General features: G+C 47.6%; 1 protein-coding gene and 3 long non-coding RNA genes across 4 annotated transcripts; 3 read left to right on the top strand and 1 right to left on the bottom strand.

The window, feature by feature from the left end:
* Window positions 1-602: 602 nt before the first annotated feature.
* LOC106020906 lies at window positions 603-14,916 on the bottom strand. Its single transcript, XR_002382266.2, has 3 exons — window positions 14,000-14,916; window positions 13,562-13,648; window positions 603-928 (listed from the first exon to the last, which is right to left on the bottom strand). It is a non-coding gene; the product is annotated as an uncharacterized LOC106020906 (long non-coding RNA).
* Window positions 13,596-14,024, top strand: LOC121141379. Its single transcript, XR_005878273.1, has 2 exons — window positions 13,596-13,689; window positions 13,952-14,024. It is a non-coding gene; the product is annotated as an uncharacterized LOC121141379 (long non-coding RNA).
* Window positions 14,917-15,059: 143 nt separating the features above from the next.
* LOC121141202 (cleavage and polyadenylation specificity factor subunit 6-like) lies at window positions 15,060-15,808 on the top strand. Its single transcript, XM_040748044.1, has one exon. The coding sequence runs from the start codon at window positions 15,080-15,082 to the stop codon at window positions 15,806-15,808; it is 729 nt and encodes a 242-aa protein (XP_040603978.1). The 5' UTR covers window positions 15,060-15,079.
* A 2,568-nt stretch (window positions 15,809-18,376) lies between these two features.
* On the top strand, window positions 18,377-20,510 carry LOC121141378. Its single transcript, XR_005878272.1, has 2 exons — window positions 18,377-19,815; window positions 20,400-20,510. It is a non-coding gene; the product is annotated as an uncharacterized LOC121141378 (long non-coding RNA).
* Window positions 20,511-20,553: the final 43 nt, after the last annotated feature.

Raw genomic sequence — 20,553 nt, 5'->3', positions numbered from 1 at the left:
ATCCCGATAGCCATGAAGGTTGGTTACAGATGATTTAAGGTTGGGGTATCTCCGATGACGGGCAACCTGTGGGGAAGACCCCTCCCACCTAAAACAGGGGTTCAAGGTCCCCCAAAGACGGGAAAGGGAGGGTGACCCTACTTGACCTAAGCCAGGAGTGCCTCATTTGAAAATAAAAAGGGGTGAATTGTGGGAACACCAGACCTTGAGCAGAGACCCACTTCCCCTTCTGCTTGGGAGTAGGCAGCTGTAAGACAATGTTTAGTAAAAACATGTTTACTAAAAATGATACAATAAGTTCCTGGGAAAGGCCTTCCCACGGAAACCGCCCTGACCTCGACCTTGTCCAGAGACTAACCGCACCTTCAAAAACCCACACACATCCACCTCTGGTGTCAGAGCAGAACCAGCCAGGGGAGAGGAGAGAGCAGAAGCTTCTCTGGTGGGAGCTTTTCTTAGGAAGTTTTCTTGAACCTTTTTGGAGCCTGTTTAAAGTTCTCTTTATATCGTTGAACGAGTCTCTGTGTTGTCAATCCCCGACACCCTCCGCACGTTCTCGGACACAGGCCACGCAGCAGACGTGACAGGCAGAACACTGTATATGTAATAAATAAATAAATCTTTAAAAAAATAACTACATACACAATACTCTCCTTAGATGCCATTTCTTCAGCCACAAGGAGGGACAACAGATAGTGACATCCACGACTACAGGCATAACCCTAGGCATGGCCTGGAATAGAAGTTCTTTATATGCAGCTGAGGTCAAGGAAGTTATGGAGACGCAGATGCCATCATCCTGAAGGTTCTTAAAGAACACTCGGCCATCTTCAGTTTCTTTGTAGCTCTTTTTGCTAGTCATTCTTCTGTAACAAGTGTGTCCCTTGGAAATTCCTGAGATTTGGCAATATTTAGCATCCAGGAACATCTGTCATGATTAAGGAATTGATAGACCATATCTGTAACTAACTTTCTATTTCCAACCAAACAGTATTTGTGTCTGAGAATTACTGAGTCAAGTTAAATGTGGTTGTTTCATGTCCTGCCAAAGTTGGGTTTCATGCAAAATTAGGCAGAGCAAGGAAATGGACCAATTCCTGGGAATAATAGTAACTGAAGTTCATCACTTGCACCTTAAATTAGGATGTTTTTGTTTTGTTTTTATAACCAAGGTCATGAATCCTCTCACCTTGGAATCCTTGAAAAGGAATCCCTCTGAAGTGGGCATCATTTTCTAGTGAACTGGATCATTTAGAACAACTACCAATTCTAGTCCCCTCTCCTCCAAGTGGTGCTTTCTGTCAGTCAGCTCACTTAACCCTCACTACAGGGGAGGCAGGCTGGCCTGCAGACAGAAGGGATGACACTGGAGGACTAAGGAGCCAGCTAGGGGCAAGAGGCCAAGTTAGTAAGTGCCAGAGTTTGCCTACCTTCCTGACTCTGAAGCCCTCTCCTCCTGAGTACAGGGCACCTACATTAGTGGCTCAGGGATGGATTTCGGGGGTTATAGAGTTTTTGAATACAGGGTCTTAAAAACTAGTTTTTAAATATATAGGCTATATCTACTTTAATCTGGCATTGGCTTGCTTCTCCTATACAGCGAGCTGGATAGTAAAAAGGACTAAGAGCAATTGCAGAAGCAGGAGGAAGCCAGCAGGTATCGGGACACATCTAGAGCCTACAGTGCAGGGTAGCTGGCCAGCTGGAAAGGTGCCAGGTAATTCTGCTGGGACAGAGGGACCTGACAACAGAGGCCAGGCATTTCTAGACAGCCAGGCAATGGCAAACTTCAGGATATCCCTTTTCCCAAAAGCTTGGAATAAGATGTGAGATTTAGGATGTTTTTAGATTGTGGAATATCTGCATATACATTATGAAAGATTTTGGTTATGGAAACACTCAAACCCAAAAGACACTTATGTTTCATATTTCTTGCAGACATAGCCTGGAGGTAATTTAATGCAACATTCATAGCATGCCAACATTTTTGCTGAGGGTATCATGTTGATATTCAAGTCTTAGATTTTGAAATATCTTAATTATCATATTAGAGATGCCTAATCTGTATAATAAATTATTTTATTAATAAATTATTTGTACATAAAGTACACTCGGCTTTGTATAGGGCTAATCAGTTTCTTTTCTTTCTTTCTTTCTTTTTTTTGTTGTTTTTTTGAGACAGGGTTTCTCTGTATAACAGTCCTAACTGTCCTGGAACTAGCCATGTAGACCAGGCCTGCCTCTGCCTTCCCAGTGCTGGGATTAAAGGCATGGGCCACCACAGCCCAGATGGCTAATCGGTTTCTATGCCAGTAGCCAGGCAATGCAGACCTTGAGGAGTTCCTTGAGTTTGGCTATAGAAAAGCCTACTTTACCTCTAAATAGCTCTGACCTTGGACAAGCAATTTAATTTCCCTTGGCTTCAGTTTCCTTATCTGTAAAATGGAGATTGTTAGGGTTACTGCTCTGTAAAGTTACTGGAAGTAGTATGGTACACCCTAAGACTTACTTTGGGAAGAGCCTGGACACAAAGTATAACTAATCTCATTTCATCTATAGAATATATTATTGTATTTTTCTTTTTTAATTTATTTATTACATATACACCAGATTGAATTGTAGATGGTTGTCAGCCACCATGTGGTTGCTGGGAATTGAACTCAAGACCTCTGGAAGAGCAGTCAGTGCTCTTAACCTCTGAGCCATCTCTCCAGCCCTTATTGTATTTTTCTAATGATCTTTTTGTTATAGATTTCTATGAGGTCTTGAATTTTAAAATTATATTTCATTTATTAATTTGTGTGGAGGGGAGCACTACCACAGCATGTATTTGTAGGGTATTGGTTTCCCCTTCTACTGAATGGGTCATGAGGATTGTGTCTTAACCTTCTGATTCATCAGTCCCAATGCTGGCAGAGGTCCAGGCAACAGCTGGGCATGACGTTGAATGGAGGCAGAGGCAGATGGATCTTTGTAAGCTCAAGGATGGCCAGTCGGAGTTTACAATAGTGAGACCCTATCTCAAATAAGGAAGGAAGAAAGGGAGGGAGGGAGGGAGGGAGGGAGGGAGGAAGGAAGGAAGGAAGGAAGAGAAAAGAAAGGAAAAGAAACATTACGGTCAGGTGTGGTGATGTACACCTATAGTTCCCAGCTACTTAGGAATCTGAGGCAGGAGGCTCACTGCAACTCTCAAGTTTGGAGCAGTGAGGCCCCATTTCTAAGCAAGCAGACTTAGCTCACTGCTCCCCTCACAGCTGTCCTTTCCACTTACTGAATCCTGTCACTTTATACTATTAGAAGGATTGTGGAGTCAGCTGCTGACCCACAGTTTCCTGGCCACTGTAGAGACAGGAAGAGCTTTGCTGGGCCAGTTCTGCAATATGCTTCTTCCTTTACAAGTTGCTACTATGGTGCTTCGCTGGCCCTTGAAACAATTTTTTCAATTTCATCATTTCCTGGGCAAAGTCTATCCGCCCCCCACAGTGTCTTACTATGTAGCCCTGGCTGTTCTGGAACTTATTCTGTAGACCAGGGTGGCCTTGAACTCATAGATCTGCCTGCCTCTGCCTCCCCAGTGCTGGGATTAAAGACAGGCATGACCACTGTAAATTTTAATTTTATTAAGTTAAATGTATAAGGATGTTCCTCTATGACTTTGCTCATTGTAGTTAAAAGTTTTTTCATACTCAAGGCCAGAAAAAATATGGTATCCCGTTTTTTGTTCATTTAAAACTATTTTTTGCTGGGCGGTGGTGGCGCACGCCTTCAATCCCAGCACTCGGGAGGCAGAGGCAGGCGGATCTCTGTGAGTTCGAGGCTGGGCTGGACCGATAGCCTCCAAAACAATACAGAGAAACCCTGCCTCGTAAAAACAAACAAACAAACAAAAACCTATTTTTTAAAAATTGTATTTATTTGTGTATATGGGTATTTTTCCGACATGCATGTCTGTGCAGTGCCCATGGGGGCCGGAGTTACAAAGTGGGTTCTGGGAAAGGAATCAAGTTCACTGGAAGGACTTGCTCTCAACCACGGAGCCAACTCTCCATTCTCTAAACTTTTTTAAAGATAGACATAGACTCTCACTTTGCAACCTTGGCTGGCCTGCAAGTGGCCATGTAGACCAGGCTGGCCTCTGAGCTCTGTCTACCTCTGCCTCCTGAAAATTAGGATTAAAGGTGTGTGCCATCATGCATGGCTCATTTAAACATTTTTAATTATTAACAATAGCAGTTTAATCAGAAGAGGCTCCTTTGAAATAGTAATGCCAAACCTACTTTTTGAAACAGGGTTTGTTCTGTAATTTAGACTGGTCTTGAATTTAGAGCCCTTTTGCTACAGTCCCCTGAAAACAGACTTTAATTCTTTGTATTTAACTCTCTCCCTACTTACGCTTCCCTCCTCCTTCTCTTTTTTAAGGGCAGGGTCTTACGTAGGCCCAGGTTGGTCCAGTTTTTCTGGGTAGCTCTGGATGGCCTTTCATTCTTGATCTTTCTGTTCTCACTTCCAAGTACAGGGACTACAGATGTGCACCTCTGCCTGACCCTGTCTTTCTCCCTCACTGGAAGTGGACAGACTTACTTTAAGGAATGGATCTGAGGATGGTTTTAAGGTGCCCTCGTGGCTGAGTGATTAGGACACATACTGCTGTTACAGAGGACTCTGTTCCCATCCCAGCACCCACAGTGGGCAGCTCACAATCACCTCAACTCCAGCCCCAGGAGCCTCGGCAGGCACCTGCATTAATGTGCACACAGACAAACACACTATCAAAACTAAGATATTTTAAAAATAAAAATCAGAAAAGCCACCGCGGAGCACCTTGACAAAGGAAGCTGATTAGGAAAACATTCCTGCGGAGGCACTTAGTCACTGCTGGACTGCTGCACTTTGCACCTTGGTGGTAAGTGGTTTGCAGGAATGAGAAGCTTGCACACTGGCAGTGGAGACCAATGGCTGAGAGATTTAAAAAGGCGAAGTGAAAGTGGAGCTGGCCGTGAGAAACTTCAGGACTGTTTCAGGGATCAAAGAACAATGCGGGTAAGCACATGAGAGTGCAGGGGGCAGAGACTGGGATCACCCTAAGTGTGACAGAGGAAGGTCCTGGAAGACATGAAGTCAGGGTCTACATAGTCAGGTGACTGGAGGCAATGGCAGCATGGGGCCAGGGTTCAGTACCCAGTGAATATGGGGTGTGTGTGCGTGTTTGTGTGTGTGAGCTCAAGAGGCAAAACTTGGTAATAGGGAGACTATGAAAATGAATCTTTTTTCTCATTTAAAATTATATTTATTATATATTTCATTTGTATACATATGTGTGTGCATACTATGGGTGCATACACCATGGCACACAGAGTTTTTTCTTTCCTATAGTGTGGATCCTGGGAATCCAACTTAGGCCTTTTGGCTGCAAGTACCCACTGAGCAATTTCACTGGCCCCTCAAAAACTAACTTCAAAGGAGGAGAAGTTAGGGATCTGAGCAAGACTTTGGGAGCCTTCAAGGAATGCAGGTTTTTAATACAAGATTAGGGAATTTGGAAAGAATCCTGGATCTAAAATTAGATTCTCCTAGGATGGGGCTGTAGCTCAGTATAGAGTCACTGGCTAGCATGCAGAAGGCTCTGGGCTTAATCTCCAACCCTGCACACATATAAAAACTTCCCTCAGGTACATGATCTGGTCTAGGTGTTGAGTCCAGTGCCAGCCCTTCCAGGTGCAGTCTCTATCTGAGATTTCCAAATTTCTTGACAAGTCTGTCTCTGACTCTCTCTCCTTAGTTTTATTTTTCATCATAGAATATGTACTCCAGGCCAGGCGTTGGTGGCACACGCCTTTAATCCCAGCACTTGGGAGGCAGAGGCAGGCGGATCTCTGTGAGTTCGAGGCCAGTCTGGTCTACAGAGCGAGTTCCAGGACAGACTCTAAAACAATACAGAGAGACCCGGTCTCGAAAAACCAAACCAAAACAAAACAAAATTTACTCCAGAGAAAATTCTATGGAGAAAAGTATAAATATCTAGAAAACAAAAACAATGCTTATTTCTGTGAAAATTGTTACTAACCCTTTAATTATTGTAACACTTTACTACATGGCTGGAATTATATTACAGTTTGGTATTTAGTCACTTAAGACTGGATCACAAGAATCTGCCCATTGTCTTAGGGCTTCCACACCATTTTCCTACTGCTGTGATAAAATGCCTGGAGAACTTGAGAAGAAGGCTTATCTCAGCTTACAGTTCCCCATCACAGTCCATCACTGAGGGAAGAAAGAGCAGGAACCCAAACACGGCAGGAATGTGAGGTAGGAGCGGACACAAGGGCCATGGCTTATTCCTTCCAGTCCAGGGTGGCACAGCCCAGGGTGAGCTGGGCCCACACATCCATCATTGATTGAGAAAATGCACCACAGCCTTGCTCACAGGCCGGTCTGCTGAGGGTGTTCTCTCAGCTGATGTTTGCTTTTACTCAATGACTCTAGCCTGCGTCAGTTTGGTATAAAATTCGCCAGCATACCCATTGTCAATGTACAGAATATTAACAATCAGTTAAGCCTGTCTGAGGGGTACAGGAATGCTGTATTCTTTCAGACTTTTCTGTAGACTAGGAATTTTTAAAAATTAAGAAGTTACAGTGGACTATAAGATGGTTCAGTAGGAAGAGGGGCTTGTTGCCAAGCCTGGTGAACTGTAAATTCTATCCCAGGACCACTCATGGTGGGAGAGAAAGAACTGAACTCTGCTACTTGTCTTCTGGGTTACACATATGTGCTAGAGCATGAGAGGTGCATGCATGTGCCACGCGCACACAATAAATAAACAAATGTTTTTTTTATTTACAGATGTGAAGGAAAAGAAAACTTGTTTTTAATTTTTAGAATTATTTTGTGTGTACAGTGTTTTGCCTGAATGTATGTCTGTGTATGCCTGGTCTTCATAGAGACCAGAAGAGGGTGCTGGGTCCCCTCAAACTGGAGTTATAGATAGTTGTAAGTTACCATGTGGGTGCTGGAAATCGAACCCAGGGCCTCTGGAGGCACAGCCAGTGCTCTTAATCACTGAGCCATCCCGATAGCCCCCAAACAAAAAAATTTTTTTTGGTTTTTTACGAGACAGGGTTTCTCTGTATTGTTTTGAAGGCTGTCGGTCCAGCCTGGCCTTGAACTCACAGAGACCCGCCTGCCTCTGCCTCCCAAGTGCTGGGATTAAAGGCGTGTGCCACCACCGCCCGGCTCCAAACAAAAAAAATTTTAAGAACAAAATTTTGGTGGCAGTGAAGGATGGGAATGTGTAGAAATAATTAAGCACCACATGACTCCATTTTATTATTTTTATTTATGTGTATGTTTTTATGCCTGCATGCACGTATAAGCACCCTTCTATGTGGGAGACTGGGGAGGCTCGATGAGGGCATTGGCTCTCCTGGAACTGGAGTCACAGATAGCTATGAGCTGCCATGCTATGTACTAGTAAATGAATCCAGGTCCTTTGCAAGAGCAGGAAGTGGTCTTAACTGCCAAGCTATTTCTCTGGCCCCTACATGAGGTTTTAAAGATATCAGTAATATTTAATATGCTGAATGATAAATACATGTTCATTTTAATATTATTATTAGTTTAAATAAAAAATTATTATGACTATTGTATGTGTGTATTGTGTGAAATTATGCACACACATGTATGCTGGTGCATGTGCAGGCCAGAGGCTGAGGTTTTCTGCCTACCTTATGTTTTTGAGGTAGGGTTTCTCAATAGGACCTGGGATTTGCTATTCAGACTAAGGTGGCTAGCTGTCAAGTGCTAGAGTTCTTCCCATTCCCTGTCCCAGAGCTGAGACCACAAGTCTGCACAATAATGCTTGGCTTTTTCAGGTGGGTGCTGGAGATGGAGCTCATATCCTCATGTGCATGTGCACTTATCAAGCACATAACTTAGTAAGAAGGGCGGGAGAAACTGAACTCCTATGCAGTGTTCTCACCAGCGGTAACACACAAGCAAGGATGTTCAATTTTTGGATGCATTTGTGAAAATTTGTGGGATTTTTCTGTGTTATACTACATATTAATGACCCAATCAGGCCAGCACTTAGAACTCAGAGGTGGTGGATCTTTGTGAAGCCAGCCTGATGTGTGTGTAAACTATACATATATTTTATGTATTTTGTATAAATATATATATATTTAATATATATAGTCTCAGAGTAAGGAAAAACTTTTCCAGGGAAGTACAATTTAGGAACCAATGACTTACATGACCTCTTATCACTAAAACTCCATGATTAGGTCTAGAATACCCTCTGCATCTGCCTGCCTTTCACTATTATCTGTAAGATTTACTTCAAAAGGTAATTAGGGACCTTCTTTTTTTAGATTTATTTATTATGTATACAGTAGTCTGTCTGCATGAATGCCTCCAGGTCAGAAAAGGGCACCAGATCTCATTACAGATGGTTGTGAGCCACCATGTGGTTGCTGGGAATTGAACTCAGGACCTCTGGAAGAGCAGTCAGTGCTCTTAACCTCTGAGCCATCTCTCCAGCCCTAGGGATCTCTTTGATATCTTCTAGGATTGAAAATCATAGATGCGAAAATGTCCATTGTGGACATCCACAGGCTTATCTGTACTTTCACTGGTTTCAGGCTTTTAACTTGGGGTCACAGGACTGAAAGTCTCCCTAACACTATGAACACATACATGAGATTTTATGTGTACACACACACACACACACACACACACACTCACACACACTGGCTTTTAAGTGAGTGCTGGCGATGGAACTCGTGTCCTCATGTTTGTTTAGCGAGCAGTTTTCTGCCTGAGCTATCTCCCCAGCCCAGCACATAGAGGTCTGTGATGAAGTTTGTTTGCATAGAGTTGGGTCTTCTCTCCCCTTGAAAACAGTGCCTGCCATTTTTCTAGCAAAATACTTTATACCTTTTATAATCTGAAAGGTTTCTTCTTTTTTTTTGGTTTTTCGAGACAGGGTTTCTCTGTATTGTTTTGGAGGCTGTCCTGGAACTCACTTGGTAGTCCAGGCTGGTCTCGAACTTACAGAGATCCCCCTGCCTCTGCCTCCCGAGTGCTAGGATTAAAGGCGTGTGCCACCAACACCTGGCTTGAAAGGTTTCTAACTATTGTTTTAGATACATTTCTTGATTGTGCTTTAAATAATCTTGGGAATCTCCTCAATGCTTTTCCTTATTCTTTATTTTACAACGGGAAGGCCTACCAACTTCTAGTTTGCATTTGATAACTGCATATTTGTATATTCCTTGTTCTCACCTCAACACTCTTCTAAATAAAAAGCAAGACATAATATCCACCAGCTAATTACCAGGGATTCCAACCTTCTTACTTTTGGAAGTATAGAAAGAGAGCATTGATGCCTACACTGAAACTGACAGCAGGGGATAGGCGTCTAGAGACAGTGGGACACAGGCACAGATAGATAAAAGCCATAAGGACAGAGAGAACAAATAGAGAAAAGATACAGAGGAACCTGTATGCATGGAAGGAGAGTCAAGAACTGAGCAGACAGGGGATGGCAGGAAAATAGACTAGCAAGGAAAAAGAAAAATGACTGTGGGAATTAGGAATACTTCTAAGACAAATGCAGCCAAGCAAAGAGAGGAAGAGACTGAAGCAGAAGATAATGGAAGAAACAGGGAAGGAGGAAGACAGAGCAATGTCCTATGCAAACACGGTGCCTCATTAATTTACCAAGCACTGGAACATGCATGACTGCAGGCAAATGGAGAACCCAACAGGGATGACCGAGGGCTGTAGGCCAGGCAGGCAGGAAGGTAGCTAGTCAGGAAAGGGAGACAGACAGACAGACAGAGAAAAGACAGAACCAAGAAGTGAGAGAGGCTAAAAGAGTTTGAAATTCAGGAACACAGGCCATTTAAGAAGCAAAATGAAAGAACAGTGTGCATTGTATGGAGAAGTCTTATTGTCTTCTCAGAAACAGACCTGGTTACTGTCCAGTCCTTGACTCTAAGACCCATGGGATGGACTAGAAGAAAGGGTAGGAGGTAGGGTGGGGGAAAGTTGTAATAAAGAACAAATGTTTTAGATAAGGAAGAAGACAAATTTCTTGCCCTTAAGTCAATAACCCAAAAGGATCCAGAATCACAGGCCTCTGAAACTTCATGTATTATAGGCTATTATAGGCCTAGGCATGGTGAGTACATGCCTACACATGATAGGCCCAGGCATGGTGAGTACATGCCTACACATGACATGGTGAGTACATGCCTACACATGACATGGTGAGTACATACCTACACATAACATGGTGAGTACATGCCTACACATGATAGGCCCAGGCATGGTGGGTGTATGCCTACACATGTATACTTGGAAGGTCCAGGAAGATCTCCCAGGCAAAGCCAGCCTGGAATACATAGTTAGACTTGTCTTCCTAAAAGCATGAAAGACAAAAATTATATAGACGTTTACCTGCATGAAAGCAGTTTATACTCTGACTGCACTTACGAAGTCCACCTGCACTGACACAGCCGATCAGTATTTCCAGTGTGGCCATGCCTTTCATAACACACACTGTAGTGAATGGACCGACAAGGGTGTGCTGTACCCAGATAACTCACCAGGTTGAATAGACAGAGAGCAGAGAGTAAGCCCTTCCTAAGCATTTTTTTGGTAGTAAAAGAAAGCAAAGAACAACCAGTCAATAAAAAAAACTATATCCGTCTCTGTCATACCTATAATCAGAGAGGGCTGGAGAGATGGCTCAGCAGTTAAAAACATTGGCTGCTCTTCCAGAGGTCCTGAGTTCAATTCCCAGGTGGCTCACAACCATCTGCAATGAGATCTAGTGCCCTCATCTGGCATGCAGGCATACATACCTGTAAGCAGAACACTGTATATGTAGTAATAAATATATAAATCTTTTTTAAAAAGTAGAATCACAAAGAGGGAAGAGTTGGAGAGCCCAGTAAAGATAGGAAGTCCTGACAAATGACAGAGTACCTAGCAAACCTGGGAGAGAGGCGAGAGACAGAAAAGAGTAACGGGAGAAGGTCTGTTAGAAGAGAGATGGGGCTCATGTGGACGCCCCTGAAGCGGCCTCTAAAAAAGGTACTACTACCTGACTGACTTTTGGAAGAGGAATTCTTGGCCTGCAAATGAGAAGGGTATATAGAAAACTTACTTTTTTTTCATTAGTTTTATTTCAAAAAAAAGCATTTATTTATTTATTTGATGTGTATGAGTAATTTTGCTGCATGTATGTATGTGTACCACATGCGTGCCTAGTGCTTTTGGTGGTCAGAAGTGGGTGCTCAATTCCTTGGAACTGGAGTTCCACAAGGGTGGTGTGAGCCACCATGTGGGTGCTGGGAACCAAACCCAAGTCCTCTGCAAGAGCAACCAGTGCTTTTGACCACTGAGCCACCTCTTCAGCCCCTAAGTTTTATTTTTTATGCATATGGGTATTTTACCTTGGTGTATGCACATCACGTGTCCAGTACCCATAGAAACCAAAAGAGGGCGTTGTATTCCCTGAAACTGGAGTTGTCTGCCACTGTATCAGTACTAGGAACCAAAATCTGGGGCCTCTGGAAGAGCAGCCAATGTTCTTAATTATTAAGTGGTTCTTAATTATTAAGCCCCTGAGACCAACTTTTTGATAGTATAGGTTCCATACTTTTAGAGTTCCATATCATGTGTATGTCTGTTTGAAAGCTGACTGGGGAAAATACCTAAAACAAACAGAAAGAAAGAAAAGCAGGCAGAGATGTGGACAGCCAGAGCCCGCTAAGCAGACAGTGGAAAGCCATGAAAACAGAGACTGGGAAGCCAACAAAGAGACTGAGGCAGGCAGACTGCCTGTGAAGGCAGCAAGGTGGAAAGATAACTACAAAGGAGACAGCAGTGGAAGAAGGCGGTAGGGAGTGCGCTATGAATGGAGATGGGACTGAGGCAAGGGAGACCGGCAGGCCTGGGGCGAGAACCAGCCCCAGTGGGTTGTTGACACCAACCTTGGAAGCCAAGGGAGGAAAAGCTGACAAGTAGGATGAAAAGACACAAACATTAAACGGTGGGAGCGCAGCGGCCAGCGAGACAGATAGGATCCAGCTGAAGGAGGTGGAGAAAAGTGATGGACTTAGCGCATGCACGCAGGAGCAGAAACACGGGAAGGTCAGGATGAGAGGCAAACCATTATGGGAAACTGTGGCAAGTCCTGGAAGAGAGACAAACCAAGAGATTCAGGCTTTAAAGTGACAGAGACAGGCAGGCGGGCAGACAGATGGCTAGAGAGAGAGAGAGAGTGGTGGGCAAACAGCCAGAGAAGCAGACAGACAACCAGGGAGAGAAAGAAGCTGCCAGCCAGTGAGGGAGGAGCAGACAGGCAGGCAGGCAGACACCATAAGAGAAGCAAGCAGGTAGAGAGACAGGCAGAAGAAGGTGAGGAGATGAATCAGAGGTCGCTAGGAAGCGAAAAGAGCAGGAGCAGGTGCTGACGGGCAGAGGGTGGCGGTGAGCAAGGAGAGGAGCAGGGCACATGGACGGAGGCCTGCTCAGGGAGGCCCACTGCCACTGCAGACACCTGCGCCTGCTGGACACGACACATGTGGCAGGCAGGCAGAGGTGCCTAGCCCAGGAGAGGGCACAAGAGACCGCTGCAACATACTGTGCAATGTGGCCCCCACGCATGCAGATACCTTTCTCAGTCTTAGGATGATGAACACACACGCACTCGGGCCACAAAAAGGGACTGGGGTACACACCACAAAGAGCCACACGTATTCACAGGCAGGAAGAGAGCGGCCAACAGAAGGAGCCAGAGATGGGGGTCACCAAAGAAATGGTGAGCCCTTAGAGTCAAAGGCATGAGAGAGACAGTCTCAGTGAGGAATAAGGCACACTTACAGAGGAGCCCAGACACAGAAAGAGGAGATACCCACCCAGACGAGTAATGAGATTGAGAGAGAGCATGGACCGGGACAATACTGGACCATAGGCAAGAGAATTCCATATTAAAAAAGAAAGAAAGAAAAAAAGACAGAAACCAATGTTCAATAAAGTGCTAGTGTGTGTGTATGCGCGCGCGCGCACGCGCGCGTGTGTGTGTGTGTGTGGTGCAGGGATTAGAATGTCAACAAACATTTTAGCATTGTAAACAAAAATTTGTAGATTATTCCTTTGTCACCAATACTTTCTTGGTTGTTGCCTACCTTCTCCTCGGGGTCCTTGTGAGCTCTGCAAAACTGAGTGGGCAGTAGAGAGATGACCCAGGAGATGTTTTCCTCAGGCCAGGGATGGGAAGTAACAGGACAGACGAAAAGAATGGGAGGGAAGCAGAGGAAGGAGAGACATGGACCGAAAGACGGTGAACCCCGGCTACCTACCCTTCTTTCTCTGCCTCGTGGCAAGTTTTATTCTAGGCTCTTCTGTCAAATCTCTGTAGGTAAAACTTACTTCTGGACTCCTTGTCAACTATCCTTCTGCCCCTGGCACAACTTTAAGATAAACACTGGGATCCAGTTGGGAATCATGGGTCAGCCAGTTCAGTGAAAAGGCCTGGCTGCCCTCCTACCTCGTTGCTTTTCCCGGTTCCTTTCGCCCACAGCCTCAGTTTCTTCTACTTTATCAGTGATGAAGGTCATGGAGGAAGACACGCACACTGAAACAGGAGAAAAGAGAAAGGAATTTCACAACCTTCAGGTTTGACGCTCTCCTCTTTATTCTAAAAGTCTGTCCTATTAACCCCCAAATTAATTTCTCAAGCCAGACGATTTTATAATAAGGCAACCGGGGGAGGGGCAGAGGGAAAGAGTAGAGGTAAAATTTACAACAATTATAAAACCCTGCAAAGGCTGGGCGAAGGAGAGAATCAAACATGGACTCCTTTGAAAAAACTCAATCATCGTATCTATTCATATCTTTCCCCCAAAAGTCACAAGGATTTCTGTCACTTTTTTTTAAGAAAGAAGAAAAAAAATCCAGTACTGCTTCTCATTTAAAAGATACGTACACAATTAAATGCATTTTGACTTCAATGAGGTATGTGGAGAGTTATATATAAACATATATTTCATCTTTTTCCTTTTCAATGCCTGAAGGGAAAAAAAAAAACCTTCACATCAAACCACTCCCTTCTGAAGTATTCAGAAAAAAAAAAAAGGCTTTTCTTTAGAGAAGGGAGGTGGGGGGAGGAACAAGACTAGTAAAGAAAAGGAAAATCCAGTCTAGTTGGACTAGTATCTAACTAGTTAACCTCTAACAATTTATGCTGATGTCAGACTGAGCATGAGTACTGATTAATGCCCCCCCAAATATTTTTATAGGGGGGGTTAAGTCACAGCAGCCATTTTTGTTTTATGCAGAAATCCTTCATGCCCCCCAACACACACACACACACACACACACACACACACACACACACACTCTCTCAATGCACAAGGAAAATGTATTAATCTGTGCACTAATCAGTTATGAAAAAGGGAGAAAATAGTGGGTTTCTGAGTAGAAGCTTGGAGATGAGATGTAACAGAGAGAAGGGGGGTGTATGAAAAATGAAATATTAAGCCAGCCATTTTGTTTTAAAAGGGGATTTTACCCCCCTCTCTCTTTCTTTATAGAGGGGGTGGCGGTGCTGGAGGGGGGGTTGTTTTAAAAATAATTTCAAGGCGGCCATCTTAGTGCCTCAGCTCTGAGAAATATTTCTGAGCGCCCCCCTCAGAATTTAAATATATTTAAAGCAACCGAGGGGGGTAGAGAGAAGTCGAAAACTTTTATATACATATATATAATTTTTTTAAAAAACGATCTCCCTTTCTTGTTCTCTTGGGAGGAAAGAGAGAAGGGGAAAAAAGTCCTTAAATTTTTCCAAGAACATTTTTGGGGGTGGTGCGGCCCCCCTCCTCAGACGCCGGCCCCGGGGGTGGGTGTTCTGGAGGGGGGTGGCCCGGGGGCTTGGGGGGCTGGGGGAGGCGGTGAGGAGGAGGAGGAGGACGCCGCCGCCGAGGAGGAGGAGGAGGAGGTGGTGGTGGTAGCGGTGGGGGAGGCGGGCGGGCGGTGGGTGGGGGGGTGGTGGGGGGGCCAGAGCCACAGGATGGCTTCCCCTCTGAGGGACGAGGAGGAGGAGGAGGAGGAGATGGTGGTGTCGGAGGAGGAAGAAGAGGAGGAAGAAGAGGGCGACGAGGAGGAGGAGGAGGTGGAGGCGGCCGACGAGGACGATGAGGAGGAGGACGAAGAGGGAGTACTCGGGCGCGGGCCGGGCCACGACCGGGGCCGCGACCGCCACAGCCCCCCCAGCTGCCACCTCTTCCCGCCGCCGCCGCCGCCGCTGCCGCCGCCGCCGCCGCCCCCGCCGCCAGGTAAGCGTCCGCCCGACTCCCCGGGCCCGAGCGGAGCCGCGGGGCCGGGCATCTACGGTGCGGCCGAGCCGAGGCGAGTCCCGGGCCCCTGGCCGGTCCACACGGGCCCCGCGGTCCGGGCGGCGGCGGCCTTGGGGCCAGGCCTCCTCCCCTCCTCCGCGGCACCCCTCCCCCGCCGCTACCGCGGTCGCCGCCGCCGCCCGGGCTGGAGAGCGCTGGGAGCGAGCTGCGCGCGCGGACCGGGCCACTTGGTCGCGGCTTTCGGGGGAGGAGATTTTTTTTTCACCCTCGGCGGGGAGGGGGCAGGCAGGAAACGGCCGTGGCGAAGCCAGGGCCCCCTCCCAGGCCGAGCGAGGGACCGCCGAGACCCCGGCGACCGGACGGCGGCGTGGGGGGAGGGGCGCGTGGGGGAGGGGCGGCCGCGTGAGCGCCCCTCGGGCTCGGCCCCGGAGGGGTCGAACTGAAGCCGAGTGGGGTTCCGTGTGTGGAGCCGACGGCCACCCACCGCCCTCCGCTCGGGACTTGGGCAGGCAGAGGTGGGACGGTGGCCCGCGGACCAGCCCCCTCCACCTGCAGGGACTTCGGTGCCCGCCAACTCAGGGGCGTGCGGTGGCACGCGGGGGAGGGGGCGTGTGAATGTTTATAGCGGCGGATGACTGGGGGCAGGTGGTGGCCACACTCCACGCAGACCACTTCCTGGAGTAAGACTGGGACCTGCCCTCCACTACCCCCAGCTGGCCGTCGAGATCTCGGGTCACTCAGATTAGGGGGAGACGGGAGAGTGTCTGGGGAGCCAGATGCCCCGGCCCCACCCTCGTCATCTCTGCCCCGGGCTCTTTTGTGTCAAGTGCAGCCCCCTCCCCCCTCGTGACCCCGTCAGTCTGGGGTGGCCGCACTGCCCAGCTGTGACTCTCACGTGGCTGCCATTCACTGTCACTCCTTTGATGAAACCACCCAGACACCCTGACCACGTTGGGGGGCGTGAACTGCCCACCCAGCTGCTCTGTGCCTGACCGTCACTCAGCACCCTTCTCGGAGATGACAAGTCATCTGGCACTCTGAGCAGCACGTCCAGCTGAGCTGGGGACAGACCCTTATCTGGCGTCAGACGTCCAGCGCCCCCCACCCCGCCCCGACCACCCTCCTAGTGGAGCGATTTCTTCTTTAGGATAGGTGTCCGCAATCTCCACACCCCCAAGTGTCTGGCGGCAGCGCAGCACAGACGCACCAAACTTGAAAACGTTATTTGTAGAACTATCCTATTGACCAGTGTGACTTTATGTCGCACATGTTGAGACAGCCTTTGGAGAGGGGGGTACATGTGTTTAATGCTTTACTGGGTAAAGCCTATTTTCCCTGCTAGGCTTACCCAAAAAAGGGGGAAAGTTTAGAAAAGTTATTCCACCGAGCCCGCAGAACTCGCTTGGAGGTGTACTGTGTGTGTGTGTGGGGGGGGGGATTAAAAGATCTTGGGGAGAGGGCTGCCCGCAGGGCTGCCTGCGGCTAGCTGTGGGAAAGAGGCTCGTCAGGTGAGTTAGAGGATCCGTACTCCCGCCTAACTGTTCTGAACTCGGGGTCTGCTTTGATCCCAGGAACTGGGTGCCTGGCCGAGAGGAGAATGAACGAGTCTAAGGTCGACACGGGTCTTTGTGTGCAGCCTCCCTCCCCCCTTCTTTGCTTTCTGAATCCTTGAGAAGCGTCAATGCTTTTAAATTTTCATATTTGAAATCAAATCTCACCTCCCTTGTCTCCCCGGGCAAGTTCATCCCCCTTCCAGCCCTCCAAGTCAAATAAGTGACCCAGATACACCCCCTCAGATGACTTTCTGAGGTAAAACTTTCGAAAAATATTTTTAGCGTACTCATTATCCGTCTACCTAAGTGTGGGGAAAACAAATCTCCTCTCAAGAGCTCTGTTCAGGCTGCCCGCCCTCGTCTCTTTCTGGAATATGAATTTGTACTCATGAGAGCCTTCCATTGTTTTTCAGTGCGACTGCTCTGATTCTCACCATTTTGTTTTACATTCTTACCCAAGACCAATTTTTATCCCTTCCCCCTCGCTCCAGTCTCCTTACATTGTTAAACGTTTAAAATAATAGCATTCGTGTTGGTGGGGGAAGGGAGCAGGAAGCTAAAGAAAAACCTCATTTCTTCTCCCTCCCCCTTCTGGCAAGTCTAGAGAAATAATATAACATAATATATAGATGTGATTCCTTAGGGGGTGGGGATGGGGGTGGGGAAATGATTGTGGGTGGTGCGGAAAATTCTGGTAGTTTCTTTGCAAAAGGTCTGAAAATACAAACCCACCTCCTGCATCCAGTACGCATGTGCGGCAGACCTATTATGGAGGTTCGTTGTGGGGGAGGGAGGGGAATTTGAGAAAAAAATAAATATAAGTGCGAGAGATTGATGGCGAGATTAGGAGAGAGGGGCGGGAGGACGGCTCTCGCCCAGGCTCCTCCCACAGGCCCTCCTGCCAGACTCCGCCCTCGCCCTCCCCACCTTCCCGAGAGAGCCGGGATGTGGGAGAGTCTGGGCTCGCGGCCAGCTTTGAGAGGCTGCTGAGACAGAGGTTAGGGCTTAGATTTGCTTTATTACCCTCCCTTGCCTCTCCTCGCCATTCTTCCCCGCTGCTGGCCACCGACGTCTGCCTAAAATCGAGAACCTCCTGCCGGGCTAAAATCGAGAACCTCCTGCTGGGCCGGGTGGGAGTGGAGTTCACAGGGTTTCTTGGCCCACACACCCATGGTGACCCCGGCGGGCCACTTGCCTGATCCTTAGCCAGTTGGCGTAGCCTGGCCTGCCCTTGCCACTTGCCCCGCGGTCTTCGTTTCCATGTTCGTGTTAACCCAAGTCCCTAGAGTTAAGGGGAGCCAGCTGCTGGGCATGACGTCTGACTTCCTATTAGAGCCCGGGATCGTTTTTTCACGCACTGCCTCTGGGCAGGCAGCCTCTGCATGCCTATACGCCGCCGTGTTAGAGAGTCTTTGCTCACAGGGACACGGGATTGTGGAGGTAGAAAAAGGTAGCATCAGATCGGAAAACCAGGCCTGGGGTGTTAATTGTGGCTAATTTTCCCTTGGCTGTTGAGGGAGGGAGGATTGTGTGTCCTAGAGCAAGAGGCTGGGCCAAGCCCTGGCTTTCCCCTCTGGCTGCAGCTGCCTCTACTTGGCCGGAGACGGGTCTGGCTGGTTAGTCTAGTGATTGGTAGGGGTGGAAGGTGATCCAGGGCCCCATTTCTGTGAGGCATCAGTTTGGCGTAAGAGCTTAGTTGGCAGGAAACAGCTCTGGTCCCCAAAGCTCTGGTCCCCAAACTTCAGCAGACCGGTAGGGTTCAGGGAGAATGGAGGGTTATCAGGGAAGAACCTGTCCTGAGTTCTCTGACAGAGCCTTCTGGGGAGAGAGTCAGGGACATCAGGCTCACCCGTGTGTGTGTGTGTGTGTGTGTGTGTGTGTGTGTGTGTGTGTGTGTGAATTTGAGACTGACTGCATATGTCTCGTGTGTCTGTGATTATATCCTGTTTGTGTCCCTGTAAAGCGTGTGTGTGCGTGCGCGCGCGCGTGTGTGTGTGTGTGTGTGTGTGTGTGTGTGTGTGTGTGAGCTTGTGTGGGAAAAATACAGAGGTGAAAGGTAAGGCTATGGGATAAAGGTACAGCCTCTGGGGATAGATTTAGAGGCAGACTGCAGTCCTCTGGGAGGGCTGCTGAGGGAATTGCACAGACTTCCTTTTGCTGAGCTAGGATGTGAAGGGGCAGACACTGGTCCTGTGGGCAAGAGGGCAGCTGGGAATTTCTTTTGCTCCAGTCTGTGTTGGAGTGATTATCCAAGAAAATGTAAACAGAGGCCTCTCTCTTGGTGAAAAGGATGTCAGAGCCCCAGGGTGTTAGTGTGAGAACCCGGGTGTCCACCTTTGGCTCTCCCTTCTCAGCATCTGGCTTAGGGAGCTGCCAGCTTGTGTCTCCCTACTCCAAGTGCTGGGGTCAGGCCAGGCCAGCAGCTGGGCATGGCTTCCCCGCTTCCTGGGCAAGTTGCCAGCTGGCAAAGTGAGGGGGAAGGCAGGAGGAGCCCTGGCGAGGGCTGAAAGGACCTGCCACAGTCTGAGCCGGTGGCTAGAGTCTGGTCTCTTGTTAGTAGGAGGGGAGAAAAGGGAGTGGCTTGGCTACTCTTCCTTTCTGACCCTTGACCTCCCATTCAGAACCAGAGGATCCCAGAGTACTAGAAATACTCAGTTTGCATCCGTTGAAGGGCAGTGAAATTTAGAGGAATTAATGCCTGGGTTCCTAGAGAGTACGACTGAGTCGGGAAGAAAGGGGACAAGGAAGAACCTCAGGGGTTTTCTGGTGCTCTTCTCTCCAAAGATAAAGATGATATCCGGCTGCTGCCTTCAGCATTGGGTGTGAAGAAGAGAAAGCGAGGACCCAAAAAGCAGAAGGAAAACAAGCCAGGCAAGCCCCGGAAACGCAAGAAGCTTGTGAGTACCAAGGGTCCCTAGTGCTGTAGCAAGGCTCAGAGGTCCACTTCCCAGAGACTACAAGTCCCCTGCCCTGGTTACTTGTGTAGAGGTGCTGCTTATGTCAAGAGGCTCTACTCTCTCTACTCTTTCCTGTATCCCTTCTGTGTCCCTTGGACCTGGAATCCTAACCTCACTTTCTCCAGGCTGGTAAAGAGTCCAGATGTCACTGTAACTTGTCCTATAATCTGAGAGAAGCAGTTGAGAGCGCACTGGCTTGCTGAGGGTGTAGTTCAGTGGTAAAGAGCTTGCCTCACATGTTTGAGCCCCAGGGTTAGTTCTCAATACAGAAGGAAGAAGAAAACCACAGTTTTGGAAGAAGACTGCATAAATTCAGAACCTGGAAGTCCTCTGTCTTCTTGGGCAGTGTAGTTAGCTCCCTGTGCCTCAATTTCTTCTGTAAAATAAGTGAATAAATATAGGTCAATTACTGTTTCATAGAATAGTTGTAAAGATGGAAAGAGATATAATATGTTTCGTGCTAAGAACAGTTCTTGGCACGTGGTAAGAATGAATAAATGTTATTTTCTATTTCTCTTCCTTAGGACAGTGAAGAGGAATTTGGCTCAGAGCGAGATGAGTACCGGGAGAAGTCAGAGAGTGGAGGCAGCGAGTATGGAACTGGACCTGGTCGGAAACGGAGAAGGAAGCACCGAGAAAAAAAAGGAGAAAAAGACAAAGAGGAGGAAAAGGGGAGAA

This window comes from Mesocricetus auratus, unplaced genomic scaffold (assembly GCF_017639785.1).
Source record: "Mesocricetus auratus isolate SY011 unplaced genomic scaffold, BCM_Maur_2.0 Super-Scaffold_100007, whole genome shotgun sequence".
Taxonomy (NCBI): Eukaryota; Metazoa; Chordata; class Mammalia; order Rodentia; family Cricetidae; genus Mesocricetus; species Mesocricetus auratus.
Note: the sequence above shows the minus strand (reverse complement) of the source record. Positions and strands in the feature narration are given on the sequence as shown.